The sequence below is a fragment of the Peromyscus eremicus genome, chromosome 8a, assembly GCF_949786415.1.
Source record: "Peromyscus eremicus chromosome 8a, PerEre_H2_v1, whole genome shotgun sequence".
NCBI classification, from domain to species: domain Eukaryota; kingdom Metazoa; phylum Chordata; class Mammalia; order Rodentia; family Cricetidae; genus Peromyscus; species Peromyscus eremicus.
Window position 1 is genome coordinate 7818969 of NC_081423.1, and position 16480 is coordinate 7835448.

At 41.0% G+C, this 16480-nt stretch overlaps 1 protein-coding gene across 17 annotated transcripts in view; it reads right to left on the reverse strand.

Moving 5' to 3' along the window:
• Window positions 1-16480, reverse strand: part of Rbfox1 (RNA binding fox-1 homolog 1) — a 369263-nt gene that overhangs the window by 74187 nt on the left and 278596 nt on the right. For 10 of the 17 annotated variants that reach the window (XM_059269141.1, XM_059269131.1, XM_059269142.1 and 7 more), the window contains one exon: window positions 5768-5848. The exons of the other annotated variants lie outside the window; for them this stretch is intronic. In XM_059269141.1, coding sequence (XP_059125124.1) covers window positions 5768-5848 — 81 coding nt within the window. The remainder of the gene's footprint in view (window positions 1-5767; window positions 5849-16480) is intronic. 17 annotated transcript variants of the gene reach the window in all.

Sequence of the window (16480 nt, forward strand, 5' to 3'; positions counted from 1 at the left end):
GTTCAAGGTTATTCCTTATTTTCTCTTCCGTCAGGTTCAGTGTGTCTGGTTTTATGTTAGGTCTTAGGTCCATTTGGACTTCAGTTTTGTTCAGGGTGATAAGTATGGATCTATTTGCATTCTTCTACATGTTAACATCCAGTTTGACCAGGACCAGTTGTTAAAGATGTTATCCTTTTTTGTTCCAGTGTATATTTTTAGCCTCTTTATAAAAATCAGGTGTCTATAGGTGTGTGAATATATGTCTGGGTCTTCGATTTCATTCCATTGATCAACAAACATGTCTGTTCTTGTGCCAGCACCATGTTGTTCTTATTACTATATCTGTAGTACACCTTGAAACTGGGAGAAACTCAAATGATCTGAGAAACACTTAAAGAAATGTTCAACATCCTTAGCCATCAAGGAAGTGCAAATCAAAACTAGTTTGAGATTTTGTCTTCTGTCAGAGTGGCTAAGGTAGTCTAAACAAGTTGCAGCTTACACTGGTGAAGATGTGGAATAAATACTCATAAATTGTTGGTGGAAGTGAAAACTCATATAGCACTGTGGAGGCAGTTCCTCGGGAAGATGGGAATGGATCTACCTCAAGATACAGCTCTACCACTCTTTGGCATATCCCCAAAGGATGTTTCATCCTACCCCAAAGATACTTGCTCAACTATTTTCATTGCTGCTCTATTCACAATAGCCAGATGTCCCTCCACAGAAGAATAGATAAAGAAAATATGATACATTTATACAATGATGTATTTGGCAGCCATTTAAAAAATGACATGAAATTTGCAGGCAAATTGATGGAACTAGAAAAAATATCATCCTGAGTGAGGTATCCCAGACCCAGAAAGACAAGTATGGTAAGTATTTGATTTTGTGTGGATAATATGTTAAGTCAATTAAAATAAAGCTATAATCTGTAGAACCACATAGGGTAGGGAACTAGAGGGAACAGATAGATCTCCTTGGGAAAGGGAATAGAGCAGATAATTATGGATGGACCAGGGCAGGTGCTGGAGCATGAAGATCAAGAGGGGAGGGGGCAGAGGAGGTTGTGAGAGGGAACACATGGAGAGACAGCTAAAATTAGGAGAATTTGAGGAGTAGTATGGAAACTTAATACAGTAGAAACTTCCTAAAATATATACATATATGAAGGCAATCTAAATGAAATCGCCAAGTAATGGGAGATACAGAGTCCCAACTGGCCATCTCTTGTTACCAAAGAACCTACCAGTACTGGCATTAGGTTATGTCTAACTGAGTTGCTGGCCAAAGGGGCACCCTGGGAATCTCTAAACAACCCAGGCTGCTTCCAAGACTATATATAAGTTGCTTTCCACAAACTGACAACAAGGCCCCATTGCTGAAGACAACACCCACACAACTCATGGGACATGAAAATGTTGACCTGGTGCCTACATGGAGCCTCTACCCCTGTGTTCTAGTGTATTTGGTACAGGAAGATACTCTGTAAGCTACCAAAGAAGAGACATAACACTCAGCCAGGAACAGATGCTTTGATCTAATATAGTCTCCTGTCTGTAAGATATGCTAGAGCAGTGGTGGCAAAAAGCTTGTGGGAGTAATCTACAACTCATTTAACTTAAGGCCCACTCCACAAGATGGAACCCTTACCCAGCACTGCTTAGGTGAACAATAACCTGAGACTGGGTAGCCCAGGGACCTAGGGTAAACTAAGTAATTCTGGTCTTAAAACAACAACAAAAACAGTGATCAAACAACTCCTAATGACATTCTGCTGTACTCATAGATCAGTGCCTTATTCAGCCATCATCAGAGAAGCTTCCTCCTGCAGCAAATGGGAATATTGATACCCATATCAAGACATTATGCTGAGACCTTGGAACACTCAGCACTAAAAGGGTTATCTCCATCACACCCTTCCCCTCAGAGCTCAGAGAACCCCATGAAAAAGGAGGCAGAAAGAGTGTAAGAGCCAGAGAAGGTGGAAGACAAGGAAACAAGGGCCTCTAAATCAACATGAGCAAAGCTCATATAAACTCATAGAGACTGAAGTAGCATGCACATGGCCTGTATGGCTCTGACAAGGTCATCTATATCTATAGATAGACAGACAGACAGATAGATAGATAGATAGATAGCTTCCAGTTTGTTGTTTGTATTGGATTCCTCTGGGTGTGTGACTGAGTGAGTTTCTGAATCTTCTGCTTTCTCTTAGGCTCTTTCCTTTTTGTTGGTCTTTCCTATCAAACTTTGATATCATAGTTTTTGTTTAATCATATTATATTTTATTGTGTTATATTAAAATGAATGAATAGATGACTCAGTGAATGAGAACCCAGGCACTAGGGTAAAGGTTATCAACCTGTCATCTACACCTGTTAGGAGTAGGAAAACATGTTTTCTCCAATAGAGCAACAATCACTCCAGGCCACGCCTCATGCTCAGGAGTAGTTGACCAGTATATAATGGCTTCTATAGGATTATTTGTGTGTAGATTTTTATTTGGTTACAGTTTTTGTTCATTTGGTTTTTTTTTTTTTCTATTTATGTTGTCTCCTTGGTTTGGGGAAAGTTTGTTGTTGTATTGGGTTTTTGCTTATTTTTTCTTTTGAGAAAGAACTTAAAGTTGGGTGGATAGGGTGGAAAAGAGGGTCTAGAAGGACCTGGGGGAGGGGAAGACCATGATCAAAGTATAATTAAATTTGAAAATTGTTTTAAATAATAAAAATATAATAAAAATAGAAAGAACCCTCAAATTGATGAGTGATATCAGAGGTCAGCTTACATAAGAATAATTCACAGAGTCTAACTGCCATATACACTTTTTTCCAGGAACACAACTGTCAGTAAAAAATGAGAAATATGTGCATCTTCAAAAATTATACCCTGAAACATTGTTTAGAAGTAAGGGACCCGCCCCCTTGAAAAAAGAAGGCAGGTTTCCTAGAGAAAGAATCTGCATCATTCAGATCTCAGAGACAGGTTGGATGAAGTGCTCCGCCATATACCAACCTGACCTAAAAGAAAAGGACCCTGCATGCATTGGCTTGATGGGTTGGGCAGAGCTGCAGCGTTGTTCTAGAGAGAGTGTTTTCACCTGGTAAGAAAAGGAAAACCCAGACGAATCTTGCCAAGATGTCAGCTCTCTGCAAACAGCTGGATCAAAAAGCAATGAAGGAGAAAGAAAGCCTGGGCAGTATGCCCCAGGGTCGTGAATAACCTTTCCATGCCACTAGTAGAGTTCCTCACTCTGACAAAATACTCACCCAGATTGCCAATCCCAATACAACTGCTTAAGATAAATACCCACGGAAGAATCTTAGTGGAAGAAACTAGGTTGTGCCTTTTTAAAAATTAAATAAAATGAAATTAGCTATTAATTGCTTCCTTTAAGACTGCTGTAGAAAAGGGCATTGATTTTAATATATTTGAAAATAATTGCTATGAACCTGAATATTCAACAATTGGGGCAACAGATTAAAATATAATTAAACAATAGCATATGAGGAGGCCGTTAGCATAATTTCTAAAGGTCACACGGCCGATCCGTGACAATAAGAAGTTGAAAACATGTAGGTGAGATGACTGATGTGACTTAAAATAGGAACTAGCTAAGCTTGAGCAATCATACATGTGAGGTGGTAGTGTCACACATATTCTTAGCACTGAAAAAGATCCTTTGCATGAGTACTTAGACACTGTTTCTGTAGAGAGACAATTTGTAATAGTTTAGAACATCAGGCACCTATGAAGAATATACATTTAAATAATAGAAATATAAAATGCACATTTTCTTTCTTTTATTTTGAAGACAAGTTCTTACTATGTAGCTATAAGCCTGGCTGATATCAAACTCAGGACTCCCCTGCCTCCTTAGTTCCCTAGTGCTGGGACCATGTGCCATCACACCTGGCAATAATACACATTTTCACTCAGTTTGGTTTTACAGTTCTTATAAAGTGGGTAAGGATGAGGTCTGGCCTGTGACTTTTGTTTGCTAACTCTTGACATTTCCCCCATTATTTTGTCAGAGAGTTTGTGTGATATTTCTCTATCTGATATATAAAACATGCCCCGCAATTTGCTTTAGAACAGCTAGACAGATCCAAGTGAATACTTTCTGAGGTGTGTCTGGTTCACTTCTGTAAATAAGATGGAAGCCTAACACACTAGTATACAGAGCCATTCTGTCCAATATGTTAACTGACTATTTGCCCCATGTGGCTAATCAACATGATGAATTCAAATAATTAGTGCCTCTGAGACCTGCCCACACTGTCCTATAGAATGCATATGTAGAGCATTTGTTCTGGGAGTTCTGTAGACCAATACTAACACTATGCACCAACTCTTCTCCAGATAATAGAGTAGAAACAGGAAGGGCAGGAGAGTGGAAAGAACCAAATACGTCTGTAAATGCCTGTGAATGTTGAGTAACTCCCTGGCTCCAGGTGAGTCACTGTCCTCAGAGCTCTCCACTTCCTCCCCTGTAAAACAAGCAGTATAATACCTACCTGGAGCAGGCACGGAGAAGGCTAACATTTACAGACTCACAAGGGACAATTTGCCTCCATTTAGAAAGAATGACTTTTCATCAGGGTTAGAATTTCTTGGGACACAGAAATATACACCCCTCATTTAACCAATTCAAAACTGGATTTGAACATGCAATAGCTGCTCATTCCACCTCTTACACACCCAGTACATCCCAGCGTTGTCACCATTACAGTTTGGGCCTCAGGTGACTTATCTAGTTTGTCCCACTCTCACATTTGGGGAATTGAGGTGTCGGGTTTCCCCCAGCAGCGACGATTCTCCTTCCTTTCATTTTTGTGACTCTCATGAACCTCCACTTCAACTCCACCCTTCTTTACCCTGTTTCAGAAGCCAGTGACCTTTCCAAGAACCTGCAGACTAACTTTTGGGCACCAACACTGAAGAGGACACATTTGCCAACTAAGGGAATCTCCCAGGACTACGAAGAGTGCCTGCATTAGGTAACAAATAAAGAGCACTGGCTAAGGAGGAGCCCCAAAGGGCCCAGGTTCCTTTAGTTGTCCAGTCTGCTCTGGAGACCAGGTATGGTGCTCCCCAGGCCTTTTCTCCAAGCTTATGTTTCCTCTCCTGCCACTGCCTCTCTGTAGCCTTATTTACATATATATATATATATATATATATATATATATATATATATATATATATGTATGTGCACATACACAATTTAATCAGAACATTTTTGTATTGCTGCCTTCCAGTTAAATTGGAAAAACCTTAATGTATCTCTCTTTACTTTGGACTTGCAAGCCTTGCAAACTAGCCATAAGCTGGCCATATTTTCCACAGTGAACCTTCCATATACAAAGGGACAGATCAAGACATCTGCTAGGCTATGGGGCACTTTTGGGTGGCTTGCACAATTAAAATTCTTTACCATTAATTTGCAGAGCCATGATAAATGCAGGCAATGGCCTCATTTCCCTTCCTCCCACAACCTTTCCCACCAACCAGTGCCCATATCCCATCATGGCAGTCAGTCATGACAAGTTTAATGAAGGATGGCTAGTACATATCAGGGGTGGGGATTACTTTGAATGGAAGCAAACAGAGGGATTTAGATACTAAGGCAATGAAGAAACAGACATGTTAATGAAACTCCACTCCACCCTATGGAGAGGACACCTTGAAGGAGATTAAAGGAGGGGTAGAGACTTACATGGCAAGGAGGTGAGTGGACTCATATATACATAGCACAAAACAAAAAGAGCCACAACTGTGGGCTTACTTGCGGAAGTATATACAAGTGAACTGGGGCCACTGTACATGGAAGATCCCTCCTGGTTGGCCTGGCACAACAGCACCGTGCCTACAAGAGAGAGAAAGAGAGAGAGAAAGAGATGGTGTCTGGTTTGGGGACAGCACACTATATCTGAGAGCATGGTAACATAAGCAAGAAAGGCAGGGAAATGAAAACACAGCCACACCTCTGAGCACAGGAAGCCCAAGAGACCAGAGGAATCCCACCCACTTCCGTAGCCCACCAAATGCATGCCATGCCATTTCACATGAGGGTTACCTAAAGGGTCTGGTTAATGCTGTACAGCCCACTTTCATATAGCAATGGGAGTGATATGGCATTCTCAAAAGGGATCTTAAGAAATAGTAGCAAAGCCATTACCCATGCCCCTGTAAGCATCTCCAGGTAAATGCATCTGATCCCACCCCCCAAAAAAGAAAGTGCAAGAGAGACTTTGGAAGGTAATTAGTATGAGTGGGAGGAGAAAAAGAGAAGATAATGAAGGAACTGATGAAAAACTATATACATGAAATGTCATAATGGAAGCCTTTATCATATATAATTAATATATGCTAATTTAAACAAACTTTTAAAATATCAATAAGAAGCAGATAGTAAACTGGATTGAAACACCCCTTTGCTGTGCGGTCTTTATAAGTCATTGTGCCGCTCTGGGCCTCACCATTCCTATCTGAGAAACAGAGATAAACATACCTACCTTCAAAAGGTGTCTATAGCAAGGGTTATCATGTAATAATTACTCCACAAATGGGAAGTACACCTATTGATTTGTTTAGAGGCAACTTTTCCTACCCCTGTCCTAAACTTTTGTCCTGGCGGATGACTTCTTTAGGGGAAGAATGGGAGGAAGGCAAGGCAGAAAAGAATGCTAGCTATGTTGTCCTATGGCCTGTCCTGGCTGCACGCCCAGCACTGTGGGAGATGACTGCTGGCCTACTCGCTTCGGTTGCATCCCAGGAGCTCCCTGCCTCCTGCTGCAGAGTCGGCTTAACTGACCTGCAGGCAGCCAGGCACTGCAGTGAGGCTTGCCTCCACCTGATGTAAAGGACAGGGCAGCTGGCTTACGCTTGTAAAATGGAAATTTACAGCAGGGAGGAATGGTGGCGTCCTGAGACACTTCCTACTCCTGTGCCATGCTTTGAACTACCCACTCACATCAAGGATGATTGGCCTGAGGCCTCTTTTGAGTGTTAATTTGCCTCTGCTACTGCTGTTAAAGTCAAGCTCAAAGACTGCAGAGAATGAGCAGGGCTTGGTGCAGATACGGTAAACCCTGGAGTGCTGGAAATACCTCCCTGTGGTTTCTGTTGACTTCCCTGACTGGCAGGGTCAGCTTTTCTCCCTTATTTTGATACTGCAGCTGAATGTCATCTTCCATGCAAAGAAGCCTATCTCAGGAGCAAGACCACCCTGTGGAAGGGGTCTATCATCCTGTCCTACATGCCACCAAGGTCAACCGACATGCAGTTAAAACTCCCAAGAGTCATTTGAGTTTCAGAGACAATAAAGCTGATGTTCCTGCCTGCCCTGTACACTGCTCAACCCTTTCATGTTCTAACATGATATATGATACATTGGAGAGATTCTAATAATTCTCCTTCAAACCTGTGCCCATCTTCCCTCTGTGCTTCTCTAGAGTTTGAAAATAATTTCCAGGCTAAAATAAAGCTCCCCTCTCCTCTTTCTCTCTCTCTTTTTCTCTCTCTCTCTTTCTCTCTCTCTCTCTCTCTCTCTCTCTCTCTCTCTCTGTGTGTGTGTGTGTATGTGTGTGTTGGCCAGCAATCAACATCAAATATCTTCTATTGTTCTCCAACTTATTTTTTTGATGAAGTCTCTTATGGAACCTGAGATAACTAATTCAGGTAGGCTGACTAGAAGATCACTGAGCTTTTTATGTGGATTCTTGGTATCTGAACTAAGCCCTTTTCATGCTTTTATGACATGTATTTCACCAACTGAGCTTTCTCCCTGGTTCCCCCCAAAAAAACAAAGATTTCATTAAAACCTTAAACCCATCTCTTCCTCCTCCAGTCACCATCTCTATTAATGCTATTCCCGTCACTCAGCAAAGTAGCTTGAACACATCACACCTATTTTATGCTTGTACTTGGAGAAGAGCCATCTATCCCTCCCTTTCCTTGGCATTCAAAATAGTCCTGGCATAAAAATGAACCCAACTGGCATAGCTTGAGAGTCAGTACATTAAGAACTTGGGTGGGCCCTTGTCATGATCAACTTCTGCTGAATTGAATTCAACTTCTCCTTTCTGCTTCATTAAGTTTATCATCATACAAGAGATATGCCACGGTCTAACTAGCTTTCCATAAACATTTCTGGTTGCAATAGGTGACTGGCAAGAAAATTAAGAGTAGATAACCCCCAGTAAGGAGGGGTGAGTTATAAAATCGGTTACTGAGAGGTGAACTACACACCAGAACAGGCAGTTGTCCCAGCAACAAGTCCTCTGTAAAGTACTTCCCGTGGGTGGGTATCTCATCTGTGTTTGCTCATTGCTAAAAATCTTACAGAGAAATGTAGGTTACTATAGGACGCAGAGAAAGCTGCAATTCTCGGTCTCCAACATGAGGATCCTGCTGGAATGGATTCTGAGACAATTCCCCACCACTCTCTCTCTTGTGCATCTCTGGTTAAAAATCAGCCTTTACAACAAGCCTGAGGTTTCTTGTGCCAGAATTTCAAAAAAGGAAGACCATCTAATTTTAGCCAAAACACAGCTAAAGGCCATTTCAGTATCTGCTGTTAAAGCCCCTGGGTCAAGTTTCAATATCCTCAGTACAGTCTGTAGAATTCCACTGGGACCCAACACAGATTCGGAATAGAAAGCTAAACCCTGGCAGGGCGTAATGAAGCTCTCTCATTTTTCTTGAGCTGTGGGTCCTGAGAAGTCAAGCTGGATTCACTCCTTTGAGTGCTCTTTTAGTAGTAAAACAGAACAAAATGAAACAATCTTTATGCAATGACTTTGACCTTTTGTAAAACAAAATCTATGCTCGGTCATAAGACCTGGGTTTTGTTTTACCTAAAAACATCCACTAATTTAATTTGCAAAATGCTTATAGTGAGTTATCTTCCCATTTTGTGACCTTTGTTTAAAGGAAAGCCTTGGATTCAATAATAACAAAGCAACAGTGAGGAACGGGGCAGCCTCTACGCATCTCAGGGAGAGGGTTTGCTAGTGCATATTTGTTTTAAAAAGTAGGTCAAGTAGCTAATAGGGTACAATCAGCCCTATAAAGACTGTTTACAAAATCATTGGAAGCACTTCCCAGCACAGCACATGCAAAGCCTCTCAGAGTTCCTTGAATTCTGTCTTCTTCCAACCTCTAACAGAGACCGTGCAACTACTGTGAACCAGCATCTACAGCCACAGCGTATCTTACACGTGATCTTCCTTGGCTTATTAAACTCTGTGTACATGAAGAGTAACAATGGGCCTAAACTACACTCTTACCTAACCCCTCTGTAGCCAGGGCAGACATCACTAGTCAGTTTTAATATCACCTATTCATTTGTATTGTCCTGGAGTGTCCAGAATCATTCTGAACCTGGCTCCTGGCAGGTTGCTGACACTTGATGTGAGTTGTTAGGGAGGGAGATCTCTATGCTGTCTTTGCCCTAACCCTGAGTTAAATCAGATGGAACTAGCCATTCTACCTCTGACAGGATTGAACATTAGTAATTGCATATGGTGCAGCTCTTTTCGAAGTTGTCTTTTCCTGTTTCCCTTCTGCATAGTTTAAAAGTGACCTCTTCCAGTCCCACTCCTCAGGTCTGAATTAATTACTCTCTCATGTCTTATCATATTCATCTTAATTCCCTGGTAGATCTTTCCCCTATTTACATATAAGTTTTCCCCGCAGAACCCCCCAAGCAGGGCCAAATCATGCTTGTCAGTTTACTCCGGGCACCAGTGAGACACCTGACCCTAGGCAGGGACTAATAAGTGGAGGAAAATTAGAACAATTTTTTTTTCATGATCTATTTTTATTTTCCTTGCTAAAAATAGTGCTTTTTCCAACTTGTTTCTCTGAGAGGTGCCTTCTACTTTCTGATGTTTATGGCTGGAAATTCATTTACTTGGAGCTCAAATACACTCTCAAGTTATCTCTAAGACACTCATCTATTCCACATTCCCTCCAGGTTTACTGTGTGTGTGTGTGTGTGTGTGTGTGTGTGTGTGTGTATGTGTGTGTGTGTGTGTGTGTGTGTGTGTGTGTGTGTGTGTTGGTATAAGCATGTGAGTACATGGGTAAAAGTGCTTGTTAATAGGCTGAGCAACTTGATTTAGATTTCTAGGCCAGGACAGGATATGGGGGTAGTTGTTTACTGCTGCCCAACTAATTGGGCATCTCGCTGACCTGGAACTTGTCCCTTTAGACTAGGCAAGGTGGCTGGAAGTTAGCTCATGGGATCCAGCTGCCCTCCCCCCTAATTTGGGGGTTATAGACAAACCTCCACCATGCTAGTCAAGTCACTCAAGCAGAGTTCTCTGCTGGGCTCCTCATGTATTTTCTCCTGTTGCTCACCTAGTGAAATAACGAGGCATATGAGAGCAAGGCCAAGGGCTGAGTGTGTGAAGAAGCTCATTGCCTGAGCTCAGCCTACTCCTTGAATCATTTGGGAAAAGATGGGGCTGTAAGGATCAGTGTTCAGTGTGCAGGGATTTCTAAGTGTCTACAATGTACCAAGTGACTTGCTAGCTCTGGAGGCTATCTGTGGAACTTTCATTTTTTTTCTTTTGAAAACACCTAGCATATTACCCTTTCTAAAATTCACATGGTCAGGGACAAAGACAAACACACAAACACAATAAAAAAAAATGGTTCTGAGTACCAACCTGAGTCTATGTGATCAAGTGAATGATTCACTGGGATTAATAAAATTAATAACCCATTTCAGGGCAATTTTCATTAACTGTAATTATGGCTAGCAAGAATTATTTTCTGTTGTCTGCAGCAGGCAAGACTGGCAAGGCTGACAACGCTTAGCAGTTCAACAATGCCAGAAATGTTCTGAGTTGGTCTGGGTGGGGAGGTGGGGAGGATCTGGAGGAGTTGGGAGAGTGGAAAACATCATCAAAATACATTATAGGAAAAAAAGTAAAGGAAAAAATGTGTATGTATGTGTGCTCACATGTGTGCAGGTATGTGTGGAGGCCAGAGGAAAAACAGTAAGCACTGGGAGTTGTTTCTCAGGCACCATCCACTATGTTTTTAAAAACATGAGACAAGTTCTCTCACTGTCCTGGAGCATGCCCAGTAGCCTAGGCTAGTTGGCCAAGAGTCACAGAGGTCTTCCAGTCTCCACTATGACATTACAGAGACTATAAGCACACACCACTACACCTGGCTTGGTTAAAAACAAACCATCGAGTCTGAGGACTGAAGTGAGGTCTTCCAAGGTAAGTAGTTTTCCCACTGAGCCAAACTCCAGATACAGAAAAAGAACCTCATATTCCACATTGTCAAGGAATATTTACATGCCTTTAACTTACCTCCCCAGTTAAGAAGGCCAGGTAGTGTTCCTTTACATTTTTTTTTTAAGGCAAAAACACCTATGTATTTTTTTCCCCAGAAACCTTATTGTCAGTCAGGCAAATTCTGGAGGAAAAGCAGGGTATTTGGGCTCTAATAATTATTCACTTCACCAATGGAAATGTTTGCCTCTTGCTTCTATCATTATTGAGTGTTTTTTAAAAGCTTTAAAAATTAGCTTAAACATAGGAAAATGAACCTAAGTGAACAACCCAGCTATGGGCACCTGAGAAATGGGCACCTTGCTGAAACAGAAACCTGCCAACTTCTTTCTATGCAGCACTGGACTCTAATCCATTATGGAATCTAAAACAATCTGGGGTGAGTAGGAAATGTGGTCTCCTTCCAGACATTACCCCAAGGGGTTCTAATCCAGAGGTTCAGACATTTACGTAACCAAACAAACAGCAACCATATCGGGATACACACAGGCTTGGAAGTGTCCACCTGGCTTGATAGATCTGTTCTAAATATTTTTTTCTCCTGTTTTCTTTTTTTTTTTTTTTCTGTTGAGAAACAGCCTCACGTAGCCTAGGCTCTCCTCCAGCTCACTACGTAGCCAAGAATGACTCTGAACTCCTGATCTTCCTGCCTCTAGCTTTCAAGCGCTGGGAGGGATTACAGGCACATGCTACTACATGCAGTTTCTGAGCTGCTGAGGATTGAACCCCAGGCTTCCTGAGTGCCAGGAAAGCACTTCTAGGAACAAAATGCAATATTATTTTTGTCCTTCTCATCTAACACATAATAGATAGTTGTCCTTCTCTGCAACTTGGGAAAGAGTAGCCCCTTCTAGTGCCACTTACTCAGTGAACTGTGGAGGTGCGTAGCTATGCAGTTACCAACAATCCTTGAGAGGGCCCCCTGAGTTTTCCTACCTGAGGGAGAGCTGTGTAGCCCTAACCTCTGTTATGGAAGAGATTGCATGTCACAGAAACCCTTGTGGTCCAGTCCTAAGCCTCAGGAGTTCAGAGCCTGACATTCCAAGCGATGATATTCAAATATTACAGTTGAGTTAAATGAGGTGGACCCTCATGGAAGAAGAGTGCTGTTCTCCTAAGAGGCAATTTGGATATAGTCTTGCAAAGAGGGAAGACCAGATGAATGCACAAAGATGGCAGCCATCTTCACAAGCTAAGAAAGGGGTCCTCAGAAGACTCCAACCCACCAACACCTTACTCTTTTGTTGTTAGCCTTCAGATTTTTGAAAATAATTATTTCTCTCTACCCTGTCTGTGATGCCTTGTTAGATCCCAGCAAGCTAGTACACACAACAGTCTCCTCACTGATCCTGTCTTGAGGATCAATGAGACACCTTATCAGCTTGTCCTCATAGGTGGTACCTTACCAGCCTCAAACTTCTGCTAGACTCAAAGGTTTAGGCTGTTCCCATTAAGTCTCTAAGAGAACACATTGTTTCTAATTGACAAATGAATCCAAAGCCACAAAGAGCTGTAGATGCTTCTAAAGTCATATAGTTTTGAATATCAGACTAGCATTAAGCTAACCCAACTAACGCTAATATATTGGTCTTCTAGAAGCATAATGTTCTTATACCAGCCTGAAAGATGTGCTTTTCTGAAGGGCTACAATGGAGCTCCCAGTACAGGGATATTTCCATTTATCTGGGCACAGATGTCACTGGGAAATGTTGCGTGTATATATAATTCTTATAAATTGAAATGTGTTTTAATTGTACTGGGAGATTTCCATATTTAAAGGGGCCCTGAAGCAAATCTATTCTGTAAATAATCCTTCAACCTAATTTATTTTTCTAAGTTTTGATGTTCATAATATTCATAAAGAAATGCATCATTTCTTATCTTTCTTTTCACTTCTTAATTTGACACAATTTTAGGCTTTGCATAAAAGTTACAAGAGCAGTTCCAAGAACCTGTTTATAATTTTCTCCTTTATTATTTGTATAAAATTTCAAGAAGCTCACTCTCTTACCAAATTTTAGGCTACCTGTAGCTTTAAGAGAAAATAATTAACTCAATTTAAGATTAACAACAATAATTTCAGTTTTGGCGTGTGTGTGTGTGTGTGTGTGTGTGTGTGTGTGTGTGTGAGAGAGAGAGAGAGAGAGAGAGAGAGAGAGAGAGAGAGAGAGATGTGAATATCAGAGGACAGTCTCAGATGTCATTTTTGACTGGCTTGGGGCTACTGATTAGGCTAGTGCTACCATGCCTGGCTTTTCTTTTTATGTGGGTTCTGGGGATTGAACTCAGGTCCTCAGTGCTTACATGGCAAAGACCTTATTGACTGAGCTATCTCTCCATCTTCTGATGATATGATTTTTTAAAAAACATTGCCTCACATTTTTGACTCACTATTCAAATCTGTGAGCCAATGGGTGTGGTGGTGGAGTAGAAATGATGGAATGTCTGGAACTGAGCTGCAGCAGAAGTCTAGCAACTGAGCTGCAGCAGAAGCAATGGCAATCACTTTTATTTCCTAATGTCTAGACTTCAGAGATACAAGGGTCCATACATAGAAAGGGTGATCCAGAGCCATGCATTTCACACCCTGCTATGCTATGTGTTGTCTGGTGTTTTCCATGCAGGCTGCTGTCTAGCAGGTCTGGTTTATGACCTGAGGTTCTCACTCTTTCTCTCCCCATCCCCATCATAGGCTTGGGAATATGGCTGGCCCTTAAAACAGTGAAGAGTCTCAAAAGCTGCCTAGAAAGGCTCCCCATGTCTCCTTTTTAAATTCTATATACTATCACATAACATATCATATAATACTTTAGGATGCTCTGGCTATTTTTCTGGACTGGAGGAGCCCAACATCTTGAATTGCTTCCTTAAGAGAAAATAAATTTCATCTCAGAATCTCTCAGAAAGTAACTGGGTACAATTACTTAAAAATGCTTCCCAGAAATACATACATACACACACACACACACACACACACACACACACACACACACACACACACACATTTGAGAGAGAGAGAGAGAGCACTTAGTATGCACTATAGAATAAAAGCAAATATAATATCGCAGGTAGTGAAACTTACTCTTAAAAATGAAAGAGAATGATTAACAACATCCAGGGTCCCAATTGTCTTTATATCACATGCACATCAAAGAAACATTAGAAAGGCCCAAATAAATGCTTCTTCCTCCCCCCTGGGAAAGCATCAGTAATATTAGGGTGTTTATGTCTTAGAATGATAAAGGGCTTAATATAATGATTACTGTACATCGATTAACCTTTGCATCAGATTTGAATATGTAACCCATTAACTAATTTAATCTCTGAAACAATAACAGCCATTGGCATTATTCTTTGAATAATCCTTGCTTAGTTTCCATAATGGTATACAGTTAATGAAAACCCCATTAGAATGTTGCATGTGGCATAATTAATTCTGGCTGTTTTCTTTTGGTGTAAATAGCTAATGTAGATACTGAATTCTGTTTTCCCCTGGCCTTATTAATTTTTCATAAACCAATATTTTTTTCCTGTAATGGTTTGTAACAGTTCTAAGGAAGTTTCAGAAACACATTAACTCCTAGCGATATGGTTCTCCCAAGTGGGATTGTGCCATGTGTGAGCTGGTTCTTCAACACTATGATATTTTCAAAAGACAGTGAAAGGTGGAGAGGTGGAGATATGCTCAATGCTTAAGAGTTCATCTGCTGTTGCAGAGGACCTGAACCTGGTTCCCAGCACCCAGCTACCACTGGGCAGCTCACAACCAACTAGGACTTCAGCTCTAGGGGATCTGATGCCCTGGCCTCTGAGTACCATTGCACTCCATTGCATATATGCTCCCCATATGCACATAATTTAGAAAATATTTTTAAAAATTAAAAGGTAATGAAATAGTTTTGTTTTAAATTTGAAGAGCACATAATTAACATAAAGGGTATGATAAAATATTTGGCCAATTTAAGTCTACTTATCCAAATCAGTTGAACAAATAGGAGTAGCTATATCTATTTTTTGGAAAGAATACTCAATGTGGGAAGCAAAAATACTAACCTACATCATTAATTAACTTATAATTAAAGGGCAATGTAACATAAGTGGCTCTAAAGACATTGACTACTTCCTGTTTGAGGTATCTGGTAATTCTCTTGTCTGGAAAGAGGTTGAAAGTGAAGGAAACTGGTTCTGTGATCACTTCCTTTCTAGTCCTAGCTTAAATCAAGTGTTCAGTTCAGGGGGCTGATGAGTAGAGGTTGGTGGGATGAATTTTTCTTGTGTGAGTGAGTGTGTGTGTGTGTGTGTGTGTGTGTGTGTGTGTGTGTGCATGTGTGCACAGAGGGTAGGGAACAGCCTTGAGTATCACTCCCAATTTTCTTTTGAAGACAGGGCCTCTCTCTGGCCTGGAACTTTACCTGCAGGCTTAACTGGCTGGTAAGTGAGCCCAGGAATTGATTTTGCCTCCTCAGTGCTGGGATTATAAATGCATGCCAATAATACCATTTTTGTAAAAGTGGGTTCTACAGATTGAATTTTAATATCTTTTTTAGCATGGGTTTCGGGGACTCAAACTTAAGTCCTTTGTGCTTGCAAGCCACTGAGCCATCCCCCTAATACAGTAATGGCCTTTATAAATAATGATATCTGGGTATTTAGGGTTTTTTAAAAAGTAAAACTTTTAATATATTGTCTTATAATTTCATATCTGTATATAGTATAATTTAAATGATTTATTTTGTTCTTTTAATTTTTTAATGTTTAAAATTGGCATACAATGAATGTCTTATGTCATTATATAATTTCCCAATGAAGTGTGCATTAGTAAACTCTTATGCCCTTTCATCTCTCCCATCTCTGCTATTTATACAGTCTCCCTTAATGGTCTCCCCCCAAGTTCCTCCTTTCAGGCCCTTTATGTCCTTTACCCACACCACCCTCCCTCATCAGATAGCTCTGAGTATAGTTGGAGGTGTAATGGACCAGCAGACATCTTCATGGATTTTGAGGTGCACTTTCAGTGACAGCCTACCCCTCAGAGGATGCACTCCAGAATGCATATTCCTTCCTGTGGTATTTTCAGCAGCATTTCTGCTGAAGGTATCCTCTGATCTCAGCAGATCAATACTCCTCAGCCTTTGGAAAGAACTTAACGTTGCCCAGAAATTCCCACCCGTGTTAACACATAA